Source organism: Pituophis catenifer, unplaced genomic scaffold (genome assembly GCF_029215685.1).
Source record: "Pituophis catenifer annectens isolate HBS135680 unplaced genomic scaffold, rPitCat1.0.hap2 SCAF_1, whole genome shotgun sequence".
In the NCBI taxonomy this organism is placed as follows: Eukaryota; Metazoa; Chordata; class Lepidosauria; order Squamata; family Colubridae; genus Pituophis; species Pituophis catenifer.
This window is the reverse complement of record NW_027256881.1, coordinates 352030681-352053173: the sequence shown is the minus strand read 5'-3', so window position 1 is coordinate 352053173 and position 22493 is coordinate 352030681. Positions and strand designations below refer to the sequence as shown.

Below are 22493 nucleotides of genomic sequence, written 5' to 3'. Positions count from 1 at the left end.
AGAGCAATATTTACATTTTGATTCCCACCACCCACTGGAGCAAAAAATGGGAGTCATTAGAACCTTACACCACTGAGCAGAAGGCTGATGTCAGCATTCTGATGCTGCCATAAAAAGGAGGAGACGAGGCTTGACTTTTCACCTACTTATTTTCTCTGTAGATAATATCCCCTAGGAGATGGGATGGGAGGGGGGAACATTCCTGTGGGTTGAGGTCAGAAGCTGGGGAGACTGACTTGGAAGATGGCCAATGAGAAGATGAGAATTGGGAAACGGAAAGGGAAGGGTTTGGGGGTCAGAGAGTTAGTATCGGCTACGATGAAGTCGGGGCCAGATCTGTCGTACTCAATAAATGGAATACTTCGGCAAAGATTAATTGTTTGGGAGTGCAATTTATTTGAGATGACATTGAAACTTGACAACTGAAGCTTGTCCACCCCAAGGATAAAACACCCAGACACAAGCTGAGCAATGAGGTATATGCTGTACCACTCAGCGAGCCATGTGCAGAAACAAATCCTGGGGAAATTTGTTTTCCCCAAAATTTTGGGAAACAAATTTTTTCTCAGTTAGTAGCCTGAATCCAATCTGTAAAAAGACACTCAATTCATTTTAATGTTGGTTTAGGTTCTAGTGGATTAGAATTCTTTGTGACTCCATCCCATTCTTTTAGTATGTCATTTCTTGTACCGCTTTGTTTGTTGTGTTCAACCTCAGCATATGCAGAAGAACTCAAAATGCTCCTAATGGGTTCCTGATCTGAAATTCTTCAGACTTTTCAACATCAAAGACTAAATTATTCCTCTCTGGACAATGAAGTGACAAACCAGGGCAGGACAAACCTTCCAAATGACCCCTCTTGGTCAGATCTACTTCTTCAATCTTCATTCTCTTTGACCATCAGCTAGAGAAAGTCAGTGGAATTGTACAATGTTATGATAGAAAGTATTTACCAGTAAAGGAGAATATTATAGCTCAGGGTTGAAATGAGGGAGCCTTAGTGCTCTTTGAGTTTGGTTGTTTTCTTGCAGACATTTCATGACCCAACTAGGTACCATTATCAGTGCTAGAAGCAGTGGTGGGTTTCAAAATTTTTTACTACCAGTTCTGTGGGTGTGGCTTGGTGGGCGTGGCAGGGGAAGGATACTGTAAAATCTCCATTCCCTCCACAATCCAGGGCAAGGTTAATGCAAAATCCCCATTTCCTCCCAATCAGCTGGGACTTGGGAGGCAGAGAATAGATGGGGACTAGAACTACTGGTTCTCCGAACTACTCAAAATTTCCACTAACGTTTCTCCAGAACTGGTCAGAACCTGCTGAAACCACCTCTGGCTAGAAGGGAGTGATATCACTATCGGTGTTACTTAGTTTAGGTCATGAAATGACTGCAAGAAAACAACCATGCTCAGAAAGCACCAAGCACCAAGGATGAATAATTAATCATTCTTAAAATGCATTTGTCATTAAAAATGTAGCTTGCCCAGTATCACAGAGCAAAACTACACAATATAATTTGGAATATGGATTAAAATGTTTGTATGTAGCTATCATTCTTGTAAGACTGGAATTGAAGAAGCCATGATACAAATATCCAATGATAAAAAGAGAATGTGTCGTCATTTTGGGGATGGAGTTGAATATTTGATGTTACTTCTGATTACTTAGATCTCCATCAAGGGAACTCATTTAGCTTCTCAGATATAGACCCATCTCCTAGGCTGATGGCCATGACATTATGAAAGAAAACAGGATGTTCTATGTGTGGTGTTCAGCCAATTAGTCCAGGTGTCTTTCCCCCCCCAGATTCTTCCCTATCTGAGGAACATCAAGTTCAACAACAGTGCTGGAGAGGAAGTCTCCTTCTCAGAAAGTGGATTGGTGTCTACTCGTTATGATCTCCTCAACTGGCTTTTCCTCCCCAATCAATCTTTTGTCCCCATGAAAGTTGGGCAAATGGATTCCACGGCTTCCCCTGGACAAGATTTCACCATTAACTCCAATGAAATCATCTGGGTCACAAAGGTGAGCAGGAAGGAAACATTGTAAATTCAGCAAAGGATTCATTCACTCCAGGGGGTGCATAGTACCCTTTTCACTGGGAAACAATAAAAGTCAGGAATTTGATGAAAAAACATGCTTTTGAGTTTAACACATTTGAGATTTGACTTCTGAAAAGTCCAGGATAGGATAGATTGGGAAGAATTCCTGCTTGAAACCCAGGACTCTATTAAAGCAGGCAGGAATGATTTCCATGGACCATTCCCATTCAGTTGGATCCTCATGATTCTTTTTTTTAGAAAATGTTTAGCTCCATGTCACAAGCCTTCCTTTGCATTTCGAGGTCCCAGTTCCAATCTCCAACATCCGTTGATGAGTCAGGATTGCATTGGTCTGACTCCCTCTGGAGCTTATCCTGATTTCTGGTAAACCATTTTTTGGGGAGACGTTCTAAAAATGGAAAGAGCAATGTACAAATGAATAAATCAAGAATATTCTTTGCTGAGGTCACCTACAGTATCTCTCTTCTCTTTTTTAGAAGGTGCCCTTTGCCAGGTGTGGCATGAAGAGGTGCCAGGCAGGAGAGAAAAGAAGCATTCCAGAGGGCGAGCAAGTTTGCTGCTACCAATGTGACCCTTGTCCAGAAGGAACCATTTCTAATCAGACAGGTAGACACATTTTAAATGTAGCTCTTCCAGGATCAAGGAAACCAGTGGAAAATATTAATTTTGGCAGGATTTATATGCTTCAATATATTCATACTTTTCAGCAGACCCTCTCAATTCATTTTCTTGCTCCTCATAAATTAAATATAGATTGGTGTCAGGGTTCCAAGTAATACACCCATATCAAGCAAAACTCCGAGACAAATAGATTCCTCAAAGAGTAGCTTTATTGGATATATCATATTGGCACAGATCTAGTGAAAACCGACTCTGAAGGTTCTCCAGGTTTTCACCTAATTAAAAGTAAAAGTTTTTCACTTTCTCAGAACAATCAGTCACATGGTCCAATCACGGTACTGTCTGATTGCCTGTTGACATCATTCCACCTTCCTCTGACCAGGTGTGAGAATGTCCTTGGTTCCCAAGAGAAAATATTTTGTTTTGGCTACAAATCCCAGCTATCTAAAATCCCCCCACCCTATCCTTCAGCTCCAGGGTGGCAACACTAAAGCGGTCAAAAATGGTTTTGGTCAGGTCAGCTTCAGGGTTGACAGAGGTTTTGGGCACAATTCATGGGTTCCCTACTAGGCTTTCTATTCCTACTTTTACATCCCATCAGGAAAACCAGACACCAATCTTTTTGTGAAAAAATGGGGAGTGAGATTCAAGCTTTCATTTTTAATAAGGACCTGCCTCTTCTATCAGAACACTCAATCTCCCAGGAAATTTAGATTATGGATTTACTTTCTGGCCACTCTCAGAAAGTCAGATTAGGTAATCATATCTCTTCAGCCCTTATTCTTAACACTGGTATACCATAGGGTTGTGTGTTGAGTCCTTTACTCTATATTCTTTATGCACATAACTGCATTCCCATTCATGCCAGTAATACTATTATTTAATTTGCAGATGATACAACAGTGGTGGGACTCATCTCTGGGTGGTGGGGGAAGAGTCTGCCTATCAAAATGAGGTGGAACGGTTGCTTTCGTGGTGTGGAGACAATAACTTGGTCCTTAACACCAATAAGACCAAGGAGCTTATAGTGGACTACAGAAGGAATAGATCAGACATCCAGCCCTTGCTCATCCATGGAGACCGAGTGGAGCAAGTGGCCAGTTTTAAGTTTCTGGGTTTTATCATAAAAGATGACCTGACCTGGGGCTTCTTCCACATTGCAGCCCTGGGCAAAAGGGCCCAGCAGAGATTATACTACTGTGTTTCCCCGAAAATAAGACCCTGTCTTATATTTTTTTGAACCCTGAAATAAGCGCTTGGCCTTAGAGCCATGCACTCAAAAGCCCGATTGGGCTTATTATCAGGGGATGTCTTATTTTAGGGGAAATATGGTACCTGAGACTTCTCAGGAAACAACAACTGAATGGAAAACTGCTGGTGACCTTCTACCGCTGCACCATAGAGAGTATCTTAATTTACTGCACCTGTGTCTGGTTTGCCAATTGCACAGTGGCAGATAGGGCAGCGCTCCAGAGGGTCAACGCCATTGCCCAGAGGATCATGGGTTGCCCTCTCCCCTCCTTGGAAGAGCTTGATAGCTCCCACTGCCTTAAGAAAGTTCAAAACATTCTTAAAGATCCATCTCATCCTGGGCGCCCCCTTTTTTAACTATTACCATCTGGCAGACGGTACAGGACAATAAAAACAAGGACAAATAGGCTGAAAAACAGCTTCTATCCCAGAGCAGTAACTATATTGAATTCTACTGTATACTGCAATATTAAAGCAGTATCGGGGGGTTTCCATTCAATTGTATGGAATGAGAAGAATGTGTGTTTTTGTTTTATTTTTTTATGCATAATGTACACTGAAGATGACATTTAATTTGATTGTACGAGGTGCAATGACAATAAACTAAACTAAATTTATAGATGTGTCATAGACAGAGCAGATATATCAGCCTATGCCCGCTAACCCTTCCCTGTAAAAAAGTTTGAATGGGTGGATTTGAAATATAAAGCAGAGAACAAATCCATTTTTCTGGCTAACCTATTTCCAGCATTGTCAGTATGGATGGATGATTTGCCCTTTTTGATTCACCATGAAATTCATACTGACTCTTGATTTCAGATGCAGCTCGCTGTGACCCCTGCCCAGAAAACAAATATCCCAACAAGGACAAGGACCAATGCATTGCCAAGAAGATCCACTTCCTTTCCTATCAAGACACCCTGGGATACACTTTAGCATCTCTCGCTCTTTTCCTCTATGTGACCACAGCTGCAGTTCTGATGATTTTCCGTAAACATCACAACACACCAATTGTCAAGGCCAACAACCGAGATCTCACCTACATCCTCCTGGTGTCCCTCCTGCTCTGCTTCCTCTGCTCCTTCCTCTTCATTGGTCGACCTGGGAAGCTCACCTGTCTCTTCCGACAAACTGCCTTTGCCATTCTCTTTTCTCTTGCAGTTTCCTCCGTCTTGTCAAAAACTGTCATGGTGGTTCTGGCCTTCATGGCCACCAAGCCAGGGAACAAGACAAGGAAACTCTTAGGAAAACCTCTGACCAACTCCATTGTCATAGTCTGTCCCCTGGTCCAAGCACTTCTTTGTGCCACCTGGTTGGCAACCTCTCCCCCATTTCCCAACTTTGACTTCCACTCTTTAGTAGGAGAGACTATCTTGGAATGTAATGAAGGCTCAGCTTCTATGTTTTATGCTGTCTTGGCCTATCTGGGTTTCCTGGCTCTTGTCTGTTTCACTGTAGCCTTTCTGGCTAGGAAATTGCCTGATAGTTTTAATGAAGCCAAGTTCATTACTTTTAGCATGCTGGTCTTTTGCAGTGTTTGGATCTCCTTCCTCCCCACCTACCTGAGCACCAAAGGGAAGTCCATGGTGGTTGTGGAGATCTTCTCCATTTTGGCCTCTGGGGCTGGTCTCTTGGCTTGCATCTTTTTCCCCAAATGTTACATTATCCTATTTAAACCAAAACTCAATTGTAGAGAGAATATAATGAGACATAAGAATCTCTGATGTATATGGGGATGTATGTTTAATTTTGACTTTTCAGTTTTTGATTTTTAAAATAAATGATGAAATGAGAGAGGTGCTTTTTCCTTAAATAATTGGAAATCAAGTGATGTGCTAATCACAAACTTTCTAATAATCAGCAACAAACACCCATCCTTTTATTTTTCATTAATGCCAGTTCTTCCCAGGGAGGCTCCATGATCAACTTGGAAATAAATGATAATAAGGTAAAGATGTTGTTATTACTTTCCAACATGCCTGTTCTCTTTTTTTAATCTGATTGGCTGTAAAAATGTGTTGTGTTCACTTTTTTTTTCAATAGATTAGTGAGGGTTTGCCTTTTCCTGCTCACTTTTTCATTCAATTGGCCATTAGGTTTTTCTAAAAAGGTATAGAGTTTATATGAACTATACTGTTTTAATTTCTATTAACTTAATTGAGAAAGGTACATTTTTCATAAATAAGATCATGTGATTATTTTCTGGCCCCAGCTTTTCATACCTTATTTATTCTTTCCGACTGTTATGAAGATGAATGGATGGATGGATGGATGGATGGATGGATGGATGGATAGAAGGAAGGAAGGAAGGAAGGAAGGAAGGAAGGATGGATAGATAGATAGATAGATAGATAGATAGATAGATAGATAGATAGATAGATAGATAGATAGATGAATACATCATGGCTTGTTCTTTCTTGAACAAATAATTAAAAAATTGATTACTAAGTAGGGAGGAAGACCTTTTTCTATGATGCTCTCTGATTTTTTTAATGAAATTAGAGATAAGAGGTCAGGAAATACTTTAAAAAGTGGTTATTTGAGAAGACAAATGTCTTGTACTACTATATGCAGATGTTATCTAAGGACCCGAATCATTTCCAAAAATCGTTCCATAGATTTTTGCTATGAGTATGCATTTGAAAAATAATATATTGAATACTAAGATATCTGTGTTTGACAGAGAAATTGAATGAACTTTTAACAAGAACCCTTTTCACTCTGTTCTAGTGACTATCTGAAATTCAGACAGACTGAACAATTCAATCTTTAGGAAGTGTGTGTGTGTGTTTGTATTACAGCATACAGTAAAGATGGGGAAATTGGAGGACTTAAAAGCAGTGGTGAAATCCAATTTTTTTTACTACAGGTTCTTTGGGTGTGGCTTGGTGGACGTGGCAGGTGGAGGATATTGCAAAATCTCCATTCTCTCCCCACTCCTGGGGAAAGGATATTGCAAAATCTCCATTCCCACCCCATTCTGGGGCCAGCCAGAGATGGTATTTGCCAGTTCTCCAAACTGCTCAAAATTTCCGCTATTGGTTCTCCAGAACCTGTCAGAACTTGCTGGATTTCACCCCTGCTTAAAAGGCATGCAAATGAATTTAGAAACGTAGAGGGTTCTTGGTTGTGTGGAATGAACTTGATGAAAAAATGAACATGTTAGCGGGAGATGGATAAAGTCATGGTTGGAGGGAGTTAAAGGGAGTCTCCCAAAAGTATAGCTATTTTTTTATTCGTTGGTGGTGTGTACATTTATTCAAACAATGGCTGTCTGCAAGTAGGTGTAAGATCCTGTGGGGCAGTTTGATGCTGGGATGACAGAACTGCCACTCAAAAGAAAAAGCACCTCCTTCCTTAAATTGGGGAAGGGGTGTAGAGAGGGGGGAAGGTGTGCGTAGAAGTGTAAATCTGACAAGTGTTCCCAGCACTACCATTCATAAATGTTCCAAGGACCAAATGACACTTTTTGACATTTTTAATTATAATATTGATGATGCTCCCAGATAACAGGGACACTCAGTGGAATACAACAAATTGATTAATAAATTTAAAAAAGAAGGCATATTGGATACTTGATGAAAATTGGCTGTGGGGATTCCAAATAATAGGTCCATTGCAAGCAAAAACTCCAACGCAGGTGGAATCCGGAAATAATAGCTTGATTGGAAATATCATATTGGCACATAAAATCTAACTCTGAGGGGCCTTTTGGTTTTCACCGAATTAAAAGTAAAAGTCCTTTGCTCCAGTGTGGCAACACTGAACCCAGAGGTGGGCTGTTGCCTGGTCAGACCAGTTCAGGGGAACTGGTAGTTCTGACCACTGGCTGGGCCCACCCACCGGCCCTAGCGCTATTCTGTCCTATATTGCTAACACTCTGGCTCACTGGCCCCACCCACACAGCCCAGCTGAGTTCCACGCCTCACCTGCTGTACTCACTGCGGCTGCCTAAAAAGATTTGCAGGGAGTTTGAAGCCGCGCACAAGCGAGGTAGGCGAACATTTCTGGTGAACCAGTTGTTAACGTATGTGCAGCCCACCTCTGACTGAACCCTCAAGATGGCTTCAGCCAGATCAGCTTCAGGGTTGACATTGGCCACTATGATGGGATCAGTTACTTGAGGAGGGGGCTAGCCACAACCTCCTTGAGAGATGCAGGAACAACATCTCTCTCACGGATGAATTTATGCCTGATCCAGTTCCCTTCCTGGTCTGATCCCAATAATAGAGACTTTCTTCTTCCAACCTTTCTTCTTGCCTCCATTTTCTTTGTTGATTTTGGGGCATTCAGACTCTCCACAGCTCAATATCATCCTTCTGAACAAATTGAAGCTTTACAAAAACTACCATCACTAACATCTGCTTTTGGAGGAGGAGCTGAGAGTCCAGGAAGACACCCAGAGTGCACAGCAGTCCTAAGCAAGTCATGCAAGATCAAAGATCCAATGACCCCAGTGCTGGGAGAACCAATCATCCACAGCTACTTGATTCTACTAGGATTAAAATGGAGACTGTTCCTCCCCATTCAATAGGCTTCGGGTACTAGGGCAAAATCTTGACCTCATTGCTTGGTCAATCAATAGTTGTATAATTGAATACCCTCAGGGTAAGGGTGATAATTGACTTTGAAACAAGAAGGACTATTGAGGTACCTTGAAAATCAGAGGTTGGGGCTCAGTGTCTCCCCTCCAACTAACACTGAATGGAAAGAGCTCCAGGGAATGGAGAGAACCACATAATACCATGGACACACTCCTATTACCTCAGCCAACTCAGACGTTTGCCATTTTTTTTAAAAAAAAATTTGATTTATATGCCGCCCTTCTCCAGAGACTCAGGGCGGCTTACAATGTGCTCAGCAATAGCCTTCATCCTTTTGTGTATTTATACAAAGTCAGCTTATTGCCCCCACAATCTGGGTCCTCATTTTACCTACCTTTGAAAGGATGGAAGGCTGAGTCAACCTTGAGCCTGGTGAGATTCGAACTTACAGTAATTGCAGGCAGCTGATGTTAATCACAATGCTTTTAGTCTGCTGAGCTACCAGGCCCTTTTTATTATTTATTTGGTGACAGTGTCTTTCCCACACCAGTTCACAATTCTGAAGACCTGCTTCCCAAGACAAACACAGCAGACACACTTTTCTAATTCCAACTCATTGTTGGAAAATCTTCACATAGAGTTTAATTTAACCTAATACCTTGAGAAATTCTCTTGCCAAGTATTAAGGTCTATCGAAAGAATTAGGGTCTAATTACATCACCTGCCATGTTAGTATTTATAAACCACTTATTCCATCCCAGTATTGGTATGATTGCCCAGACTTACTAGGATTCAATTGATTGTCAAGGGCCACCATGCCCCATCAACACTTATACTATCCAAACAACCTATGGAAGAGGCCAAACTCCACCTTGTGTGCACATGCTCAGTTTCACATAACTCAAATACACAATTCCACCTTGATTGTCCAGTGCATCTGATCTGTGCATTAACAATAGGAGACCCAAACTCATTTTTCTCTATCTGGTGTGTTGCTCAGTAAATAAGAAAATTGCTTTTCAATACAATTATCAGAAGAACGGCAATTTCTAAAGTATCCCCTATGGATTTCTACCCACAAAAATCTTCCAAGTTGAAACCTGCTTTAAATTAAATACTTGGAGTTCTCCCAGTGGAGGCAAGACATGGCACCTTGCCTTGTGTTGTGAAGAGGCAACTTCAGGGATTGGTGAGACTTGTCTGTCCTTAGTAACCTCTTTGGTTATTAACCATGCACAGGTAACAGGAAGCATGGTTGTATATAAATTTGCTTTGGGGGCCATTCAGGTGACACAGACTATCTCTCTTGTGCTAAAGCTCTGCTGAGATTTCAAGGGCTCCCTGCAATTCAACCTCTGCACACACAAAACTTTTGATTTCTGATCTAGGAGGAAAGGTGAGAAGAATGGCTGGGCTGCCTCTCCTCCTCCTGCTGCTGCTCTTCTGGCTCCTTCCTCCAACTTCTGCAAAGAAGATTCAAACTAGGTGTGTGTTGACAAACACTTTACACACTACGAGAGACTTTTACAGGCCTGGTGATTTCATTATTGGTGGGAATTTCCCATTGGGAACTGTACATTTTTTCTACTTCAAATCCTTTAAAAAAGACCCATCTTCATTTCAGGAGGATATTTTGTAAGTTTCACCTAAAGGGGAAACGGGTAAATAATTATTTGTTTTGTTCAAGGACTCTTATCAGTATATTTGTTCTAGTGATGTTTGCAATGCCCTAGCATAGTTCAGATGTTTGTGTTTTTCTCAATACAGAACCAAACTCATAAAATAGGCAAGAATTTTCAGTCTTTTTCAGTCTTTCCAGGACTCTCAATCTGGAAGCTAATAAACCACCCCAAAAAGTGAGGAAGGACAACACTTTAGAAACTTGGACAGAAACCCCTGATACAAAACTGAAAGATGAGGTCAACCCATTTACAGTGCTGAGGAGTTGGAAAAACTCCATCCATTTTAGAATCAAGTTTGCTCATAAATGGGCCTTCAGTAAACGTATGCTGTCAGACCTACTGCTCAACAGTGGTTTCCAGACCTGAAGAAGCTCCTTCAAGAGGGAAGAAAATTAATGAGGGTGGAAGAGAAGCAATTGGGAAGAACTATACGCATTGGAGCAAAGTGAAGAAGGGAGGTCTGATGGAGGAGTATAAAATGATCTGTGATATGGATAAACAGGATTTTCTCCTTGCTGTCAAGGCCATTAATCAAGGAACAGCCTTAACAATGAAAAAAAACCCAAACGAATTTGGGACTTCCTGCTGCAAAGTACGTTTTTAAAAATGACATGACCTACTCCACACAAGCTTTCCTTAAAATTTCCCTGATGATTTTCTCACTGTAGAGTCCTACCCAAGAACTACCAGCAGTTCGTAGCTTTGGTATTTGCAGTCACAGAGGTCAACAAGGATCTGGTTCTCCTCCCCAACATCACCCTTGGCTTCCACATCTATAGCAATTCTCAGATTCAGAAGGAGATTTCCATGATCAGCCTCTCCCTTCTCTCCACAAGAGGCCAAATGATTCCTGGTTACAAATGTGACAGGCAGCATCCTCTGCTCTCTGTCATTGGAGATCTCAACCCCAGATCCTCAAGGCAGATGGCCTCCACCTTCAGCATCTTCAAGGTCCCACAGGTAAGAGGGCCTCATTGGATAGAGTATGGGGTAGACAAATAACACACAGTGCAGCTAAAGGTGGAAAAGGGGTTTGGGGGGACCTATATTTATATTTTGTGTACTTTTATAGAAGTCAAAAGTGATAGATAATGAGCTATATTGAAATGTGGTATTTGCCAAGAGGAATTCTTTCCTAATCTATTCTTCATAAAAGTAGTGTAGTTAGTATATTCTCTGTATTAATTTGACATTCCCTTGGCTTTTGACACATCATCACCAGGAAAAATACATAACCTCTTCTTCCTAATATGTAAGCCTTCTTCCTAACAAGGCCAGGAAAATAAGCTTGTCACTCAAAGTGAGCCAGGTTGGGCAACAATCCACATAATGGTGACCCTTAAAATTTACTCTATCAAGAAACTCACTTTCTCCAGCTAGGTGTTGGCTATGAGTTCACTCAGGGAGAGAGAAGAGTTTATCCTTCCTTCTTCTGGATTAATCCCAGTGAATCTACTCAGTATGTGGGTTTAGTCCAGCTGCTCCTGTATTTCCAATGGAACTGGGTTGGGCTGGTAGCCCCTGAAGATGACAGAGGAGAACGTTTCATCTCAACACTGACGCCAATGCTCCAGGAGAAGGAGATCTGCCTGGCCTTCACTGAAAAGTTGAAATCGGATTTTCTTAATACTCCAATCTTGAAAATTCTGCATTTTTCAGAGACTTGGACTAAAGCTGAAGTGATTGTTCTATTTGGAGACCCCAATAGTATTAAAAATGTACAGGTGGCAATGAGTTTCTATGAACATTTTAGAAATACACCATTTCGGAAAGTTTGGATCTTAACTTCCCATTGGAAACTTAGCGTGGTGGGGAATCAAGACGTATCGAAACTAGTAAAGCCCTTCCATGGGGCTTTGCATTTAAGGCCCCACACTGGGGATGTCTCAGAATTCAGTCATTTCCTCCTGTCTTTAGACCCCTTGAAGCCACAAGGAGACATCTTTCTCCCTCCATGTTGGGAAAGGTTGTTTCTCTGCATGATGGACAATCCAGGCAGGAGCTTTCCAAAGGGGAAGAAACAATGTACAGGAAGGGAGAATTTACAAAGTTTACCTTCTTACATTTTTGAAACAAGCATGGAAGGTGAAAGTTACAACATCTACAATGCGATTTATGCTGTGGCACATGCATTACATGCAATGCATGGATCTGGAGCACGACCAACCATGATGAGGCTTGGAAAGAGGATCTCAAATATTCAATCATGGCAGGTAATCCCAGTGGCTTTTTATTTGATCCACAGAGCTGATAAATGATAGGTAGTTGTCTAGGTAGAAAACTACTTCTATGCATTTCTTGATCTGTATGTAAAATGTATCTAAAAAGAGATTAAGATAGCAATTATTGAAAACTGTCATTTGAATTAAGTGAGAGGTATTTGTTGAGAAGGGATAGATGGCGGAAAAAGAGAATTAAAACAATCCGATTGTTCATAAGAGCAAAGAGCTTCCTAGAAGTTCCTGGAAGGACATCAGTGGTTGCCTGAGAGTGTGCCATTTCTTCTACTGCTTTGTTTGTTGGGTTAAGCTTCTGTCAAGCTCAGCATAGGCAGAAGAACCCAACATGGTCCTAATCTGAGTGCATTTGTGGAAGATGCTTTGACAGGTCAGTTGAAGTCCTAGTCAGCATGGTAGAACCTCCTCGTTTTCTCTCAGTAGGTAGCCTGAATCCAACCTGTAAAAAAACACTCAGTTCATATTAAGGTTGATTATTGTGTCTTAGAATTATTTGTGAGTCCACTCCATTTTTTTAGTATGCCATTTCTTGTTCTGCCTTCTTTGATGAGTTAAGTCTCTGTCAACTTCAGCATATGCAGAAGAACTCAACTTTACTGGGTTCCTGATCTGAAATTCATCAGACTTTTCAACATCAAAGGCAAATTATCCTTCTCTAGACAGTGAAGTGATAAACCAGGGCAGGACAAACTTTCTACATGGCCCCCACTTGGTCAGATCTACTTCTTTGCAAGCTACACTTTCTCTATTTCTTGGGAAAGTCTAGCTTGCATTTGTCATTTACAAAACTATGGGCCCAAATAAAATTAAAAATGTAACTTGCCAGGTATCACAAAACAAAACTGCACAATGTAATTTGGAATATGGCATAAAAGTGTTTGTATGTAGCTATCACTCTTGTAAGGCTGGAATTGAAGAAGCCATGATACTAATGTCCAATGATGAAGAAAATGTGTTGTCATTGAAGTTGAATATTTGATGTTACATCTGATTACTTAGATCTCCATCAAGGGAACTCATTTAGACCCATCTCCTAGTCTGATTATGATAGAAACCAGGATGTCCTATGTGTGGAGTTCAGCCAATTAGTCCAGGTGTCTTTTTTTCCCCAGATTCTCCCCTATCTGAGGAACATCAAGTTCAACAACAGTGCTGGAGAGGAAGTCTCCTTCTCAGAAAGTGGATTGGTTTCTACTCGTTATGATCTCCACAACTGGCTTTTCCTCCCCAATCAATCTTTTGTCCCCATGAAAGTTGGGCAAATAGATTCCACAGCTTCCCAAGGACAAGATTTCACCATTAACTCCGATGAAATCATCTGGGTCACAAAGGTGAGATGGAAGAAAAAGTTGTAAATTGAGGAAAGTATTCATTCACTCCAGGGGGTGCATAACTCCCTTTTCACTGGGAAATCCATTAAATTCAGGGATTTGATGAAAAAACATGCTTTTGAGTTGAACACATTTGAGATTTGACTTATAATTCTTTCTTTTAGAAAACCTGTAGCTCCATGTCACAAGCCTTCATTTACATTTTGAGGTCCCAGTTCCAGTCTCCACCATCCATTAGTGGGTCAGGATTGCATTGGCCTGACTCCCTCTGGAGTTTATCCTGGTTACTGGTAAACCATTTCTTTTGAAGACGTTCTAAAGATGGAAAGAGCAATGTACGAATGAATAAATGAAGAATAATCTTTGCTGAGCCACCTGCAATATCTCTCTTCTCTTTTTTAGAAGGTGCCCTTTGCCAGGTGTGGCATGAAGAGGTGCCAGGCAGGAGAGAGGAGAAGAGTTCCAGAGGGCGAGCCAGTTTGCTGCTATCAATGTGACCCTTGTCCAGAAGGAACCATTTCGAATGAGAGAGGTAGCACATTCAAATGTTGATCTTCCAGGATCAAGGAAACCATTCAATGGAAAAGTGTTAATTTTGGCATCAGCTTGGTAGGATTTATATGCTTCAATATATTCATATTTCTTTTCAGCAGACCCTCTTAATTCATGAATCTAAACTTAATTTAAATTTAATACAGGTTGGTGTCAGGGTTCCAAGTTGTTGAGTCCTCACAGTTACGACTCCACTCACATAGCCTGTGTTGCCATCCGACGCAGATTGGTTGAGACGCGAGCAACTAAATTAGCGGGAAATTCCTGCTCGCGTATTGGTTCGCACCGTCTGACAGTTCGCTATTTAAGCAGCTGTCAGACAGCAAGAGTTGTCTTCGTTGCCACTACGCAGAATTGACTTGTTGTTGTTAACGTTACGTGTTAGCAATAAGGTTCGTGTTCTCAGGAGCCAAGCCTCCATCTTTGTCTCCCCGCCAGATCTTACACAAGTAATACACACATATCAAACAAAATTACAAGGCAGGTAAATTCATCAAAGAATAGTTTTATTGGATATATCCTATTGACACAGATCTGGCGAAAACTGACTCTGAAACTTCCCACGGTTTACACCTAATTAAAAGTTTGTCACTTTCTCAAAACAATCAATCACATGGTCCAATCAAGGTGCTGTCTGGTTGCCTGTCGACATCACTCCATCTTCCTCTGACCAGGTGTGCGAATGTCCTTGGATCCCAAGAGAAAATATTTTGTTTTGGTGATCAAAATCCCAGCTTTCTAAAATCCACCCCCCTGACTTTCGATTTCAGATGCAGCTCACTGTGACCCCTGCCCAGAAAACCAATATCCCAACAAGGACAAGGACCACTGCATTGCCAAGAAGATCCACTTCCTTGCCTATCAAGAAACCCTAGGATATATTTTAGTTTCTCTCGCTCTTTCTCTCTCTGTGCTCACATTGGCAGTTCTGGTGATTTTCTGTAAAAATCACAACACACCAATCATCAAGGCCAACAACAGAGATCTCACCTACGTCCTCCTGGTCTCCCTCCTGCTCTGCTTCCTCTGCTCCTTCCTCTTCATTGGTCGACCTGGGAAGCTCACCTGTCTCTTCCGACAATCTGCCTTTGCCATTCTCTTTTCCCTTGCGGTTTCCTCCATCTTGGCAAAAACTGTCATGGTGGTTCTGGCCTTCATGGCCACCAAGCCAGGGACCAAGACAAGGAAACTCTTAGGAAAACCTCTGACGAACTCCATTGTCTTAGCCTGTCCCCTGGTCCAAGCACTTCTTTGTGCCACCTGGCTGGCAACCTCTCCTCCATTTCCCATCTTTGACTTCCACTCTTTAGTTGGAGAGGCCATCTTGGAATGTAATGAAGGCTCAGCTTTAATGTTTTACGCTGTCGTCTCGTACCTGGGTGTTCTGGCCCTCATCAGTTTCACGGTGGCCTTTTTGGCTAGGAAATTGCCTGACAGCTTTAATGAAGCCAAGTTCATTACTTTTAGCATGCTGGTCTTTTGCAGTGTTTGGATCTCCTTCCTCCCTACCTACCTGAGCACCAAAGGGAAGTCCATGGTGGCGGTGGAGATCTTCTCCATCCTGGCCTCTGGGGCTGGTCTCTTGGCTTGCATTTTTTTCCCCAAATGCTTCATTATCCTATTTAAGCCAAATCTCAATTGCAGAGAGAATATAATGAGGCATAAGAATCTCTGATTATAATCTCTGATTATAAATATGAAACATATTTATATTGATACCCAATTTACACACAGGTGTCTCCAGCTGTTTTACATTAAAAAATACAATATAAAAACCAATTAAAATGCCTCGTTCCACCTCCATTTATACAGGGATTGGGAGGTTTCATTTTGATTTTGGACATTTTTCAAATTCATCTCATTTCTTTAAAAAAGAGGAAATGATGGAGGACTTGTCCCTTAAACAATTGGAAATCAAGTGATGTGAGTAATCTCAGAATGTCTGTTAATCTGCAACAATCACCCACTTTTTTCATTAATGCTAGTTGTCCCAAAGATCAATGATAATAAACATTGATATTGTATATCTGGATATTAGATTCCAAAATGATAGTTTCCCATTTTATTAATTTTAATAAAAAGCATATTTAAGAATATGTTGGGTTTGTTTTACTCTGAGTGTTTTTCAGCATGTTCCTTTCCACTGATTCCTGAGGCTTTGCTGAATTTCCTACTGGATTTTTTCTTTCAATTGACTATTAGAGGGTTTTTTCTTTAATTCTAGCATTGAAATGAACCATATTGTTTTATTCTCTATTATGTTAATTGAGAAACATAGTTTATTAATAAATAAGCTCATGTGAAATTGATATTGATGGATATTTTCCTGTTCCTGCTCTCTTCTTAATATTTTTAACCAAATATTACAAAGAAGGAAGGTGGATGGATGGATGGATGATAAGGAAGGAAGGGAGGGAGGGAGGGAGGGAGGGAGTAGGGAGGGAGGGAGGGAGGGAGGGAGGGAAGGAAGGGTGAAGTTAAATGCAATGTATTGTGAGTAGTAAGAAAGATATGGTGGTGTGATATTCTCTTGCTTATTTAATGAACTTACAGGTAAGAATACAGGACATGCTTAACGGTTGGTTATTTGGGCCTGCAAATGTCTGTTTACTCTTATATAGAGTGGACAGTATGGTCTCTGAGAACTCAAATGATTTTCAATGAATGTTCAGCCGAGGGCCCAGGGGAGGGGCGGGGGGGGTGGCGGTTATTATTAACGAAGGTCTGGGTCCGAGGGAGACCACTGTGCCACAGATTGCCGGGTGTGAGTCCCTCTTTGTGAGATGGGGTCATGGGGTTCAGATGGGCTTGCTGCTTACGTACCTGGCTCCCTGCCGCGTGGCAACGGCCCTGCCCGAGCTACTCGACGTGATAGCCACGGTGGCAGTTGATACACCCAGGCTTATGGTCATGGGTGATTTCAATCTGCCGTCCGTTGGTGAAACGTCAGAGATGGCTCGGGAGTTCATGGCTTCCATGACGGCCATGGACCTGACCCAGTTAGTTCATGGCCCCACTCACAGGGGGGGACACACGCTGGACCTGATTTTTGTCTCTGGCCAGTGGTTGAGTGGTCTTATTATACGGGATATAGACATGAAACCCTTGTCATGGTCAGATCACTCACTCCTTCGTCTGGACCTTCGAACCGCTACACCCCGCCGCAGGGAGGCGGACCCAATTAGATGGATCCGCCCCAGGCGCCTGATGGATCCTGATAGGTTCCAGACGGAGCTTGGGCCAATTCCTGAAGATCTGGCACACGACTCGGCCGAGGACCTGGTAGCTGCCTGGGATCGGGCGGCTGGTGGGGCCTTGGATCGAGTCGTGCCTTTGCGGCCTCTGACCCGGTGTCGATCCCTCGCGGCTCCTTGGTTCACCGAGGAGCTGAGGGAGATGAAACGCCGGAAAAGACACCTAGAGAGTGGTTGGAGGGCCAGTCTCGCTGAATCTGACCGAACACTGGTAAGGTCGCATATTAAGACCTACCTAGTGGCGATAAAGACGGCAAAGTTTAACTACTTTTCCGCCTCTATTGCGTCATCAGGGAATCGTCCGGCCGCCCTGTTCAGGGTAACCCGCTCCCTGCTCCATCCGGGAGCGCGGGAGGATCCCTTGGAAGGCAGGGCGGAGGATTTCGGACAATACCTGTATGACAAAATCGCTCAGATCCGGGGGGATTTGGACTCTGACTGGGTAGATCAGGGCAAGGTGACGAGGAATAGTCTTGAGAATGTTACCTGGGAGGAGTTTGATGCTGTGACTCCGGATGATGTGGACAGGATTCTGGGGAGACTTAGTGCGGCCACATGTTTACTGGACCCGTGTCCCTCCTGGTTGGTACTGGCCTCCCGGGAGGTTACACGAGGCTGGCTCCAGGGTGTTATCAACGCTTCGTTGAGTGAGGGTCACTTCCCCGCCGCTTTGAAAGAAGCGGTGGTGAGGCCTCTCCTCAAGAAGCCGTCCCTGGATCCGGCAATATTGGCCAACTATCGTCCTGTCTCCAACCTTCGCTTCCTGGCGAAGGTTGTTGAGAGTGTGGTCGCGCGACAGTTTCCACAATTCTTGGAGGAAACATCCTATCTAGATCCGTTCCAGTCGGGTTTCAGGCCTGGACACAGCACGGAAACGGCATTGGTCGCGTTGGTTGATGATCTCTGGAGGGCTCGGGACAGGGGTTGTTCCTCTGTTCTGGTCCTGTTAGACCTCTCAGCGGCTTTTGATACCATCGACCATGGTATCATGCTGCACCGGCTGGAAGAGTTGGGGATGGGGGGCACCGTATTACGGTGGTTCTCCTCCTTTCTCTCCGACCGGTCGCAGTTCGTGTTGGCAGGTAGGCAGAGGTCGACCTCAAGGCCTCTTATATGTGGAGTGCCTCAGGGGTCGGTCCTCTCGCCCCTCCTGTTCAACATTTATGTGAAGCCGCTGGGCGAGATCATCCGTGGCTTTGGGGTGAGATACCACCAGTACGCTGATGACACCCAGCTGTACATCTCCACCCCAGGCCACCCCAACGATGCCCTTGAAGTGATGTCCCAGTGCCTGGAGGCTGTGCGGATCTGGATGGGGAGGAACAGGCTCAGGCTCAACCCTTCCAAGACTGAGTGGCTGTGGCTCCCGGCATCCCGATATAGTCAGTTGACTCCATCACTGACTATTGGGGGCGAGTCGTTGGCCCCCACAGAGAGGGCTCGCAATCTGGGAGTCCTCCTGGATAGGCAGCTGTCCTTGGAGGAACATCTGACAGCTGTAACCAGGGGGACCTTTTGTCAGGTTCGCCTGATCCGCCAGTTGCGGCCCTTTCTTGATCGGGATTCCCTGTGCACAGTCACTCATGCCCTCGTCACCTCTCGCCTTGACTACTGCAACGCTCTCTACATGGGGCTCCCCTTGAGGAGCACCCGGAGGCTCCAACTGGTCCAGAATGCAGCAGCGCGGGTAGTGACGGGAGCAGCCTGGCGCTCCCATGTAACACCGCTCCTGCGCGAGCTGCACTGGCTCCCAGTGGTCTTCCGGGTGCGCTTCAAGGTGTTGGTTATCACCTTTAAAGCGCTCCATGGCATAGGGCCTAGCTATCTTCGAGACCGCCTGCTGCCACCGACAATCTCCCATCGACCCGTGCGCTCCCACAGAGAGGGCCTCCTCGGGGTGCCATCAGCCAAACAGTGCAGGCTGGTGACCCCCAGGGGGAGGGCCTTCTCTGTGGGGGCACCTACCCTCTGGAATCAATTGCCTCCAGAGATAAGGAGAATCCAAGACCTCGGTGCCTTCCGCCGTGCCCTTAAAACCTTCCTTTTCCAGCAAGCCGGGCTGGCCTAATTTTTTTTTTTTTTTAAGTGTTTTTAAGTGTTTTGTTTATTGTTTTTAATTAATGGGGCCAAATTTATATATGTATATTTTAACTGTATTTTAATATTTGTACTTGATGTTTTTACTTGGCTGTTCACCGCCCTGAGTCCTCAGGGAGAAGGGCGGTATACAAATTCAAAATAAAATAAAATAAAATAAATAAAATTTGATATACATCCTCACTATGGGTAACTATTTGGAAGATAATAAACACAACACCAAGATGGTTATGATTTATGGGGAAATGGCATGAACAAGAAGCAAGAAATGGAATGAACAGCTTTTTTTTTTTATTGAAAAAGTTTTAAAACAATCACAATTTCCCCACAATCCCCCCTCCCAACCCCCCCTCCCCGACTTCCCAGAGCAGAACACAAGGTATTTCTATTGACCTTTAACAATAAACTAAATTGCATAACCAATCATTAAACTAACACCCCCTGAAAAAAAAAATTCTTAACCCCCCATATATAAAATTCTATTTCTTAAACATAATACTTCTAATATCACTTATATAACGCTTATACAAATAAAAGAAATCATTCATAAGCTATTTGATATTTTTTGGTCTGATACTTATTTTGTATATAATCAATCCATCTTCTCCAGTCCTGTATATACCTTTCTTGTGTGTGATCCTTCAGATATGCTGAAATTTTAGCCATTTCAGCTAAATTAGTTACTTTCAATATCCAATCATCAATAGTAGGCAAAAAGTCCTTCTTCCAGTGTTGTGCTACCAACAATCTTGCTGCTGTTATCAAGTTCAAAATCAATTTAGTCTCTGCAACTGTACAGTCCGTAGTTATACCCAGTAAGAACAACTGTGGAGTAAATTTCAGTCTCTTTTTAAGAATATTCTGCATCACCCACCAAATCTTTATCCAAAATGCTTTGATTTTTCCACAAGTCCACCATATATGATAATAAGTTGCATCATCACAGTCACATCTCCAACATTTAGCTTGCACATTAGAATACATACATGATAATTTTTTAGGATCTAAATGCCATCTATAAAACATTTTATAAAAATTTTCTCTTAAGTTTTGTGCTTGTGTAAATTTCACATTTCTAATCCAAATCTTTTCCCAAGTCTCCATCATTACTGGCTCTTGAAAATTTTGTGCCCATTTAATCATACGGTCTTTAACCAATTCCGTCTCAGAATCTATTTCCAATAAAACATTGAACGAACAGCTTTAAGGAAGCCCTTGTCAGACAGCTGCACAATCTCTGTTCCCAGTGACTGCCTGGACCAATTCAGTCTTTATAACAGATGGGAAAATGAAGGGAACAATAATAGGGTGTGTAAATAGGTGCAGAAAGATAGAAATGATTCAACAGAGGGAAAAAGGCTGATGATCAAAATCAGAATAGAAGTGAAAGAGACCTTAAAGGTCTTCTAGTACAGCCCCCCCCCCACTCAACCAGGAGATCCTTCACCATTTCAGACAAGTGACTGTCCAGTCTCTTCTTCAAAACCTCCAATGATGAAGCACCCACAATGTCTGAAGAAAAGCTGTTCCATTGGTTAATTGTCCTCACGGTGAGGAAGTTTCTCTTTTTTAAGTTCTATGGGAGAAGTTAGTGTCTAATTTCATCCCCCGACATGTTGGTATTTATAAAGTCCATCCAAGTGTTGGTATGATTGCCCAGACTTACTAGGGTACAACTGATTGTCAAGGGCCACCATGCCCCATGAAGACTTATACTAGCCAAAGAAATTATGGAGGAGGCCAAACTCCTTTCTCAGTTTCACATAATTCAAATACCCAACTTCACCTTGACTCTCAATTGCATATGATCTGTAGAATAACAACAAGAGTCCCAAAATCATTTTTCTTTATCTGGTGTATTACTCAGTACATAGGAAAATTGTTTTTCCTTGTAATTATCAGGAGAATGGTAATTTCTAATGTATCCTCTATGGATTTCTACCCATGAAGATCTTCCGACATAAAACCTGCTTTAAATTATATATTCGGAGTTCTCCTGGTGGGAGCAGGACATGTCACCTTGCTTTCTGTTGTGAAGAGGCAACTTCAAGTTTTGGTGAGACTTGTATGGCCTTAGTTTCTTCTTTGGTCACAGACCATACACAGGTAACAGGAAGCACGGTTGAATATAAATTTGCTTTGGGGGCCATTCAGGTGGAACAGACTATCTCTCTTGTGCTAAAGCTCTGCTGAGATTTCAAGGGCTCCCTGCAATTCAACCTCTGCACACACAAAACACCCTTTTGATTTCTGATCGAGGAGGAAAGGTGAGAAGAATGGCTGGGCTGCCTCTCCTCCTCCTGCTGCTGCTCTTCTGGCTCCTTCCTCCAACTTCTGCTAAGAAGATGCAAACTAGGTGTGTGTTGACAAACACTGTACACACTACGAGAGACTTTTACAGGCCTGGTGATTTCATTATTGGTGGGAATTTTCCCATCGGAACTGTATATAAATTCAACTTTAAATCCTTTAAAAAAGACCCATCTTCATTTCGGGAGGAGATTTTGTAAGTTTCACCTAAAGGGGAAACATGTAAATAATTATTTGGTTTGTTCAAGGACTCTTTTCAGAAATACTTCTTCTAGTGATGTTTGCAATGCCCTAGCGTAGTTCAGATGTTTATGCTTTTCTCAATGAAGAACTCATAAGATAGGCTAGAATTCTCAGTCTTTCCAGTTCTCTTCAATATCTTCATCAATGACTTGGACGAGGGGATAGATGGGGAACTCATCAAATTTGCAGATGACACCAAGCAGGCAGGAATAGCCAACACTCCAGAAGATAGGCTCAAGATACAGAAGGATCTTGACAGACTTGAACATTGGGCGCTATCTAACAAAATGAAATTCAACAGTGAAAAAAG

General features: G+C 42.6%; 1 protein-coding gene across 1 annotated transcript; it reads left to right on the top strand.

The window, feature by feature from the left end:
• Positions 1-9708: 9708 nt before the first annotated feature.
• LOC139313211 (vomeronasal type-2 receptor 26-like) lies at positions 9709-15954 on the top strand. The gene is made up of 5 exons (XM_070938685.1): positions 9709-9716; positions 10828-11119; positions 13509-13727; positions 14130-14259; positions 15050-15954. The coding sequence occupies exons 1-5, from the start codon at positions 9709-9711 to the stop codon at positions 15952-15954; spliced, it is 1554 nt and encodes a 517-aa protein (XP_070794786.1).
• The last annotated feature ends 6539 nt before the right edge of the window (positions 15955-22493 follow it).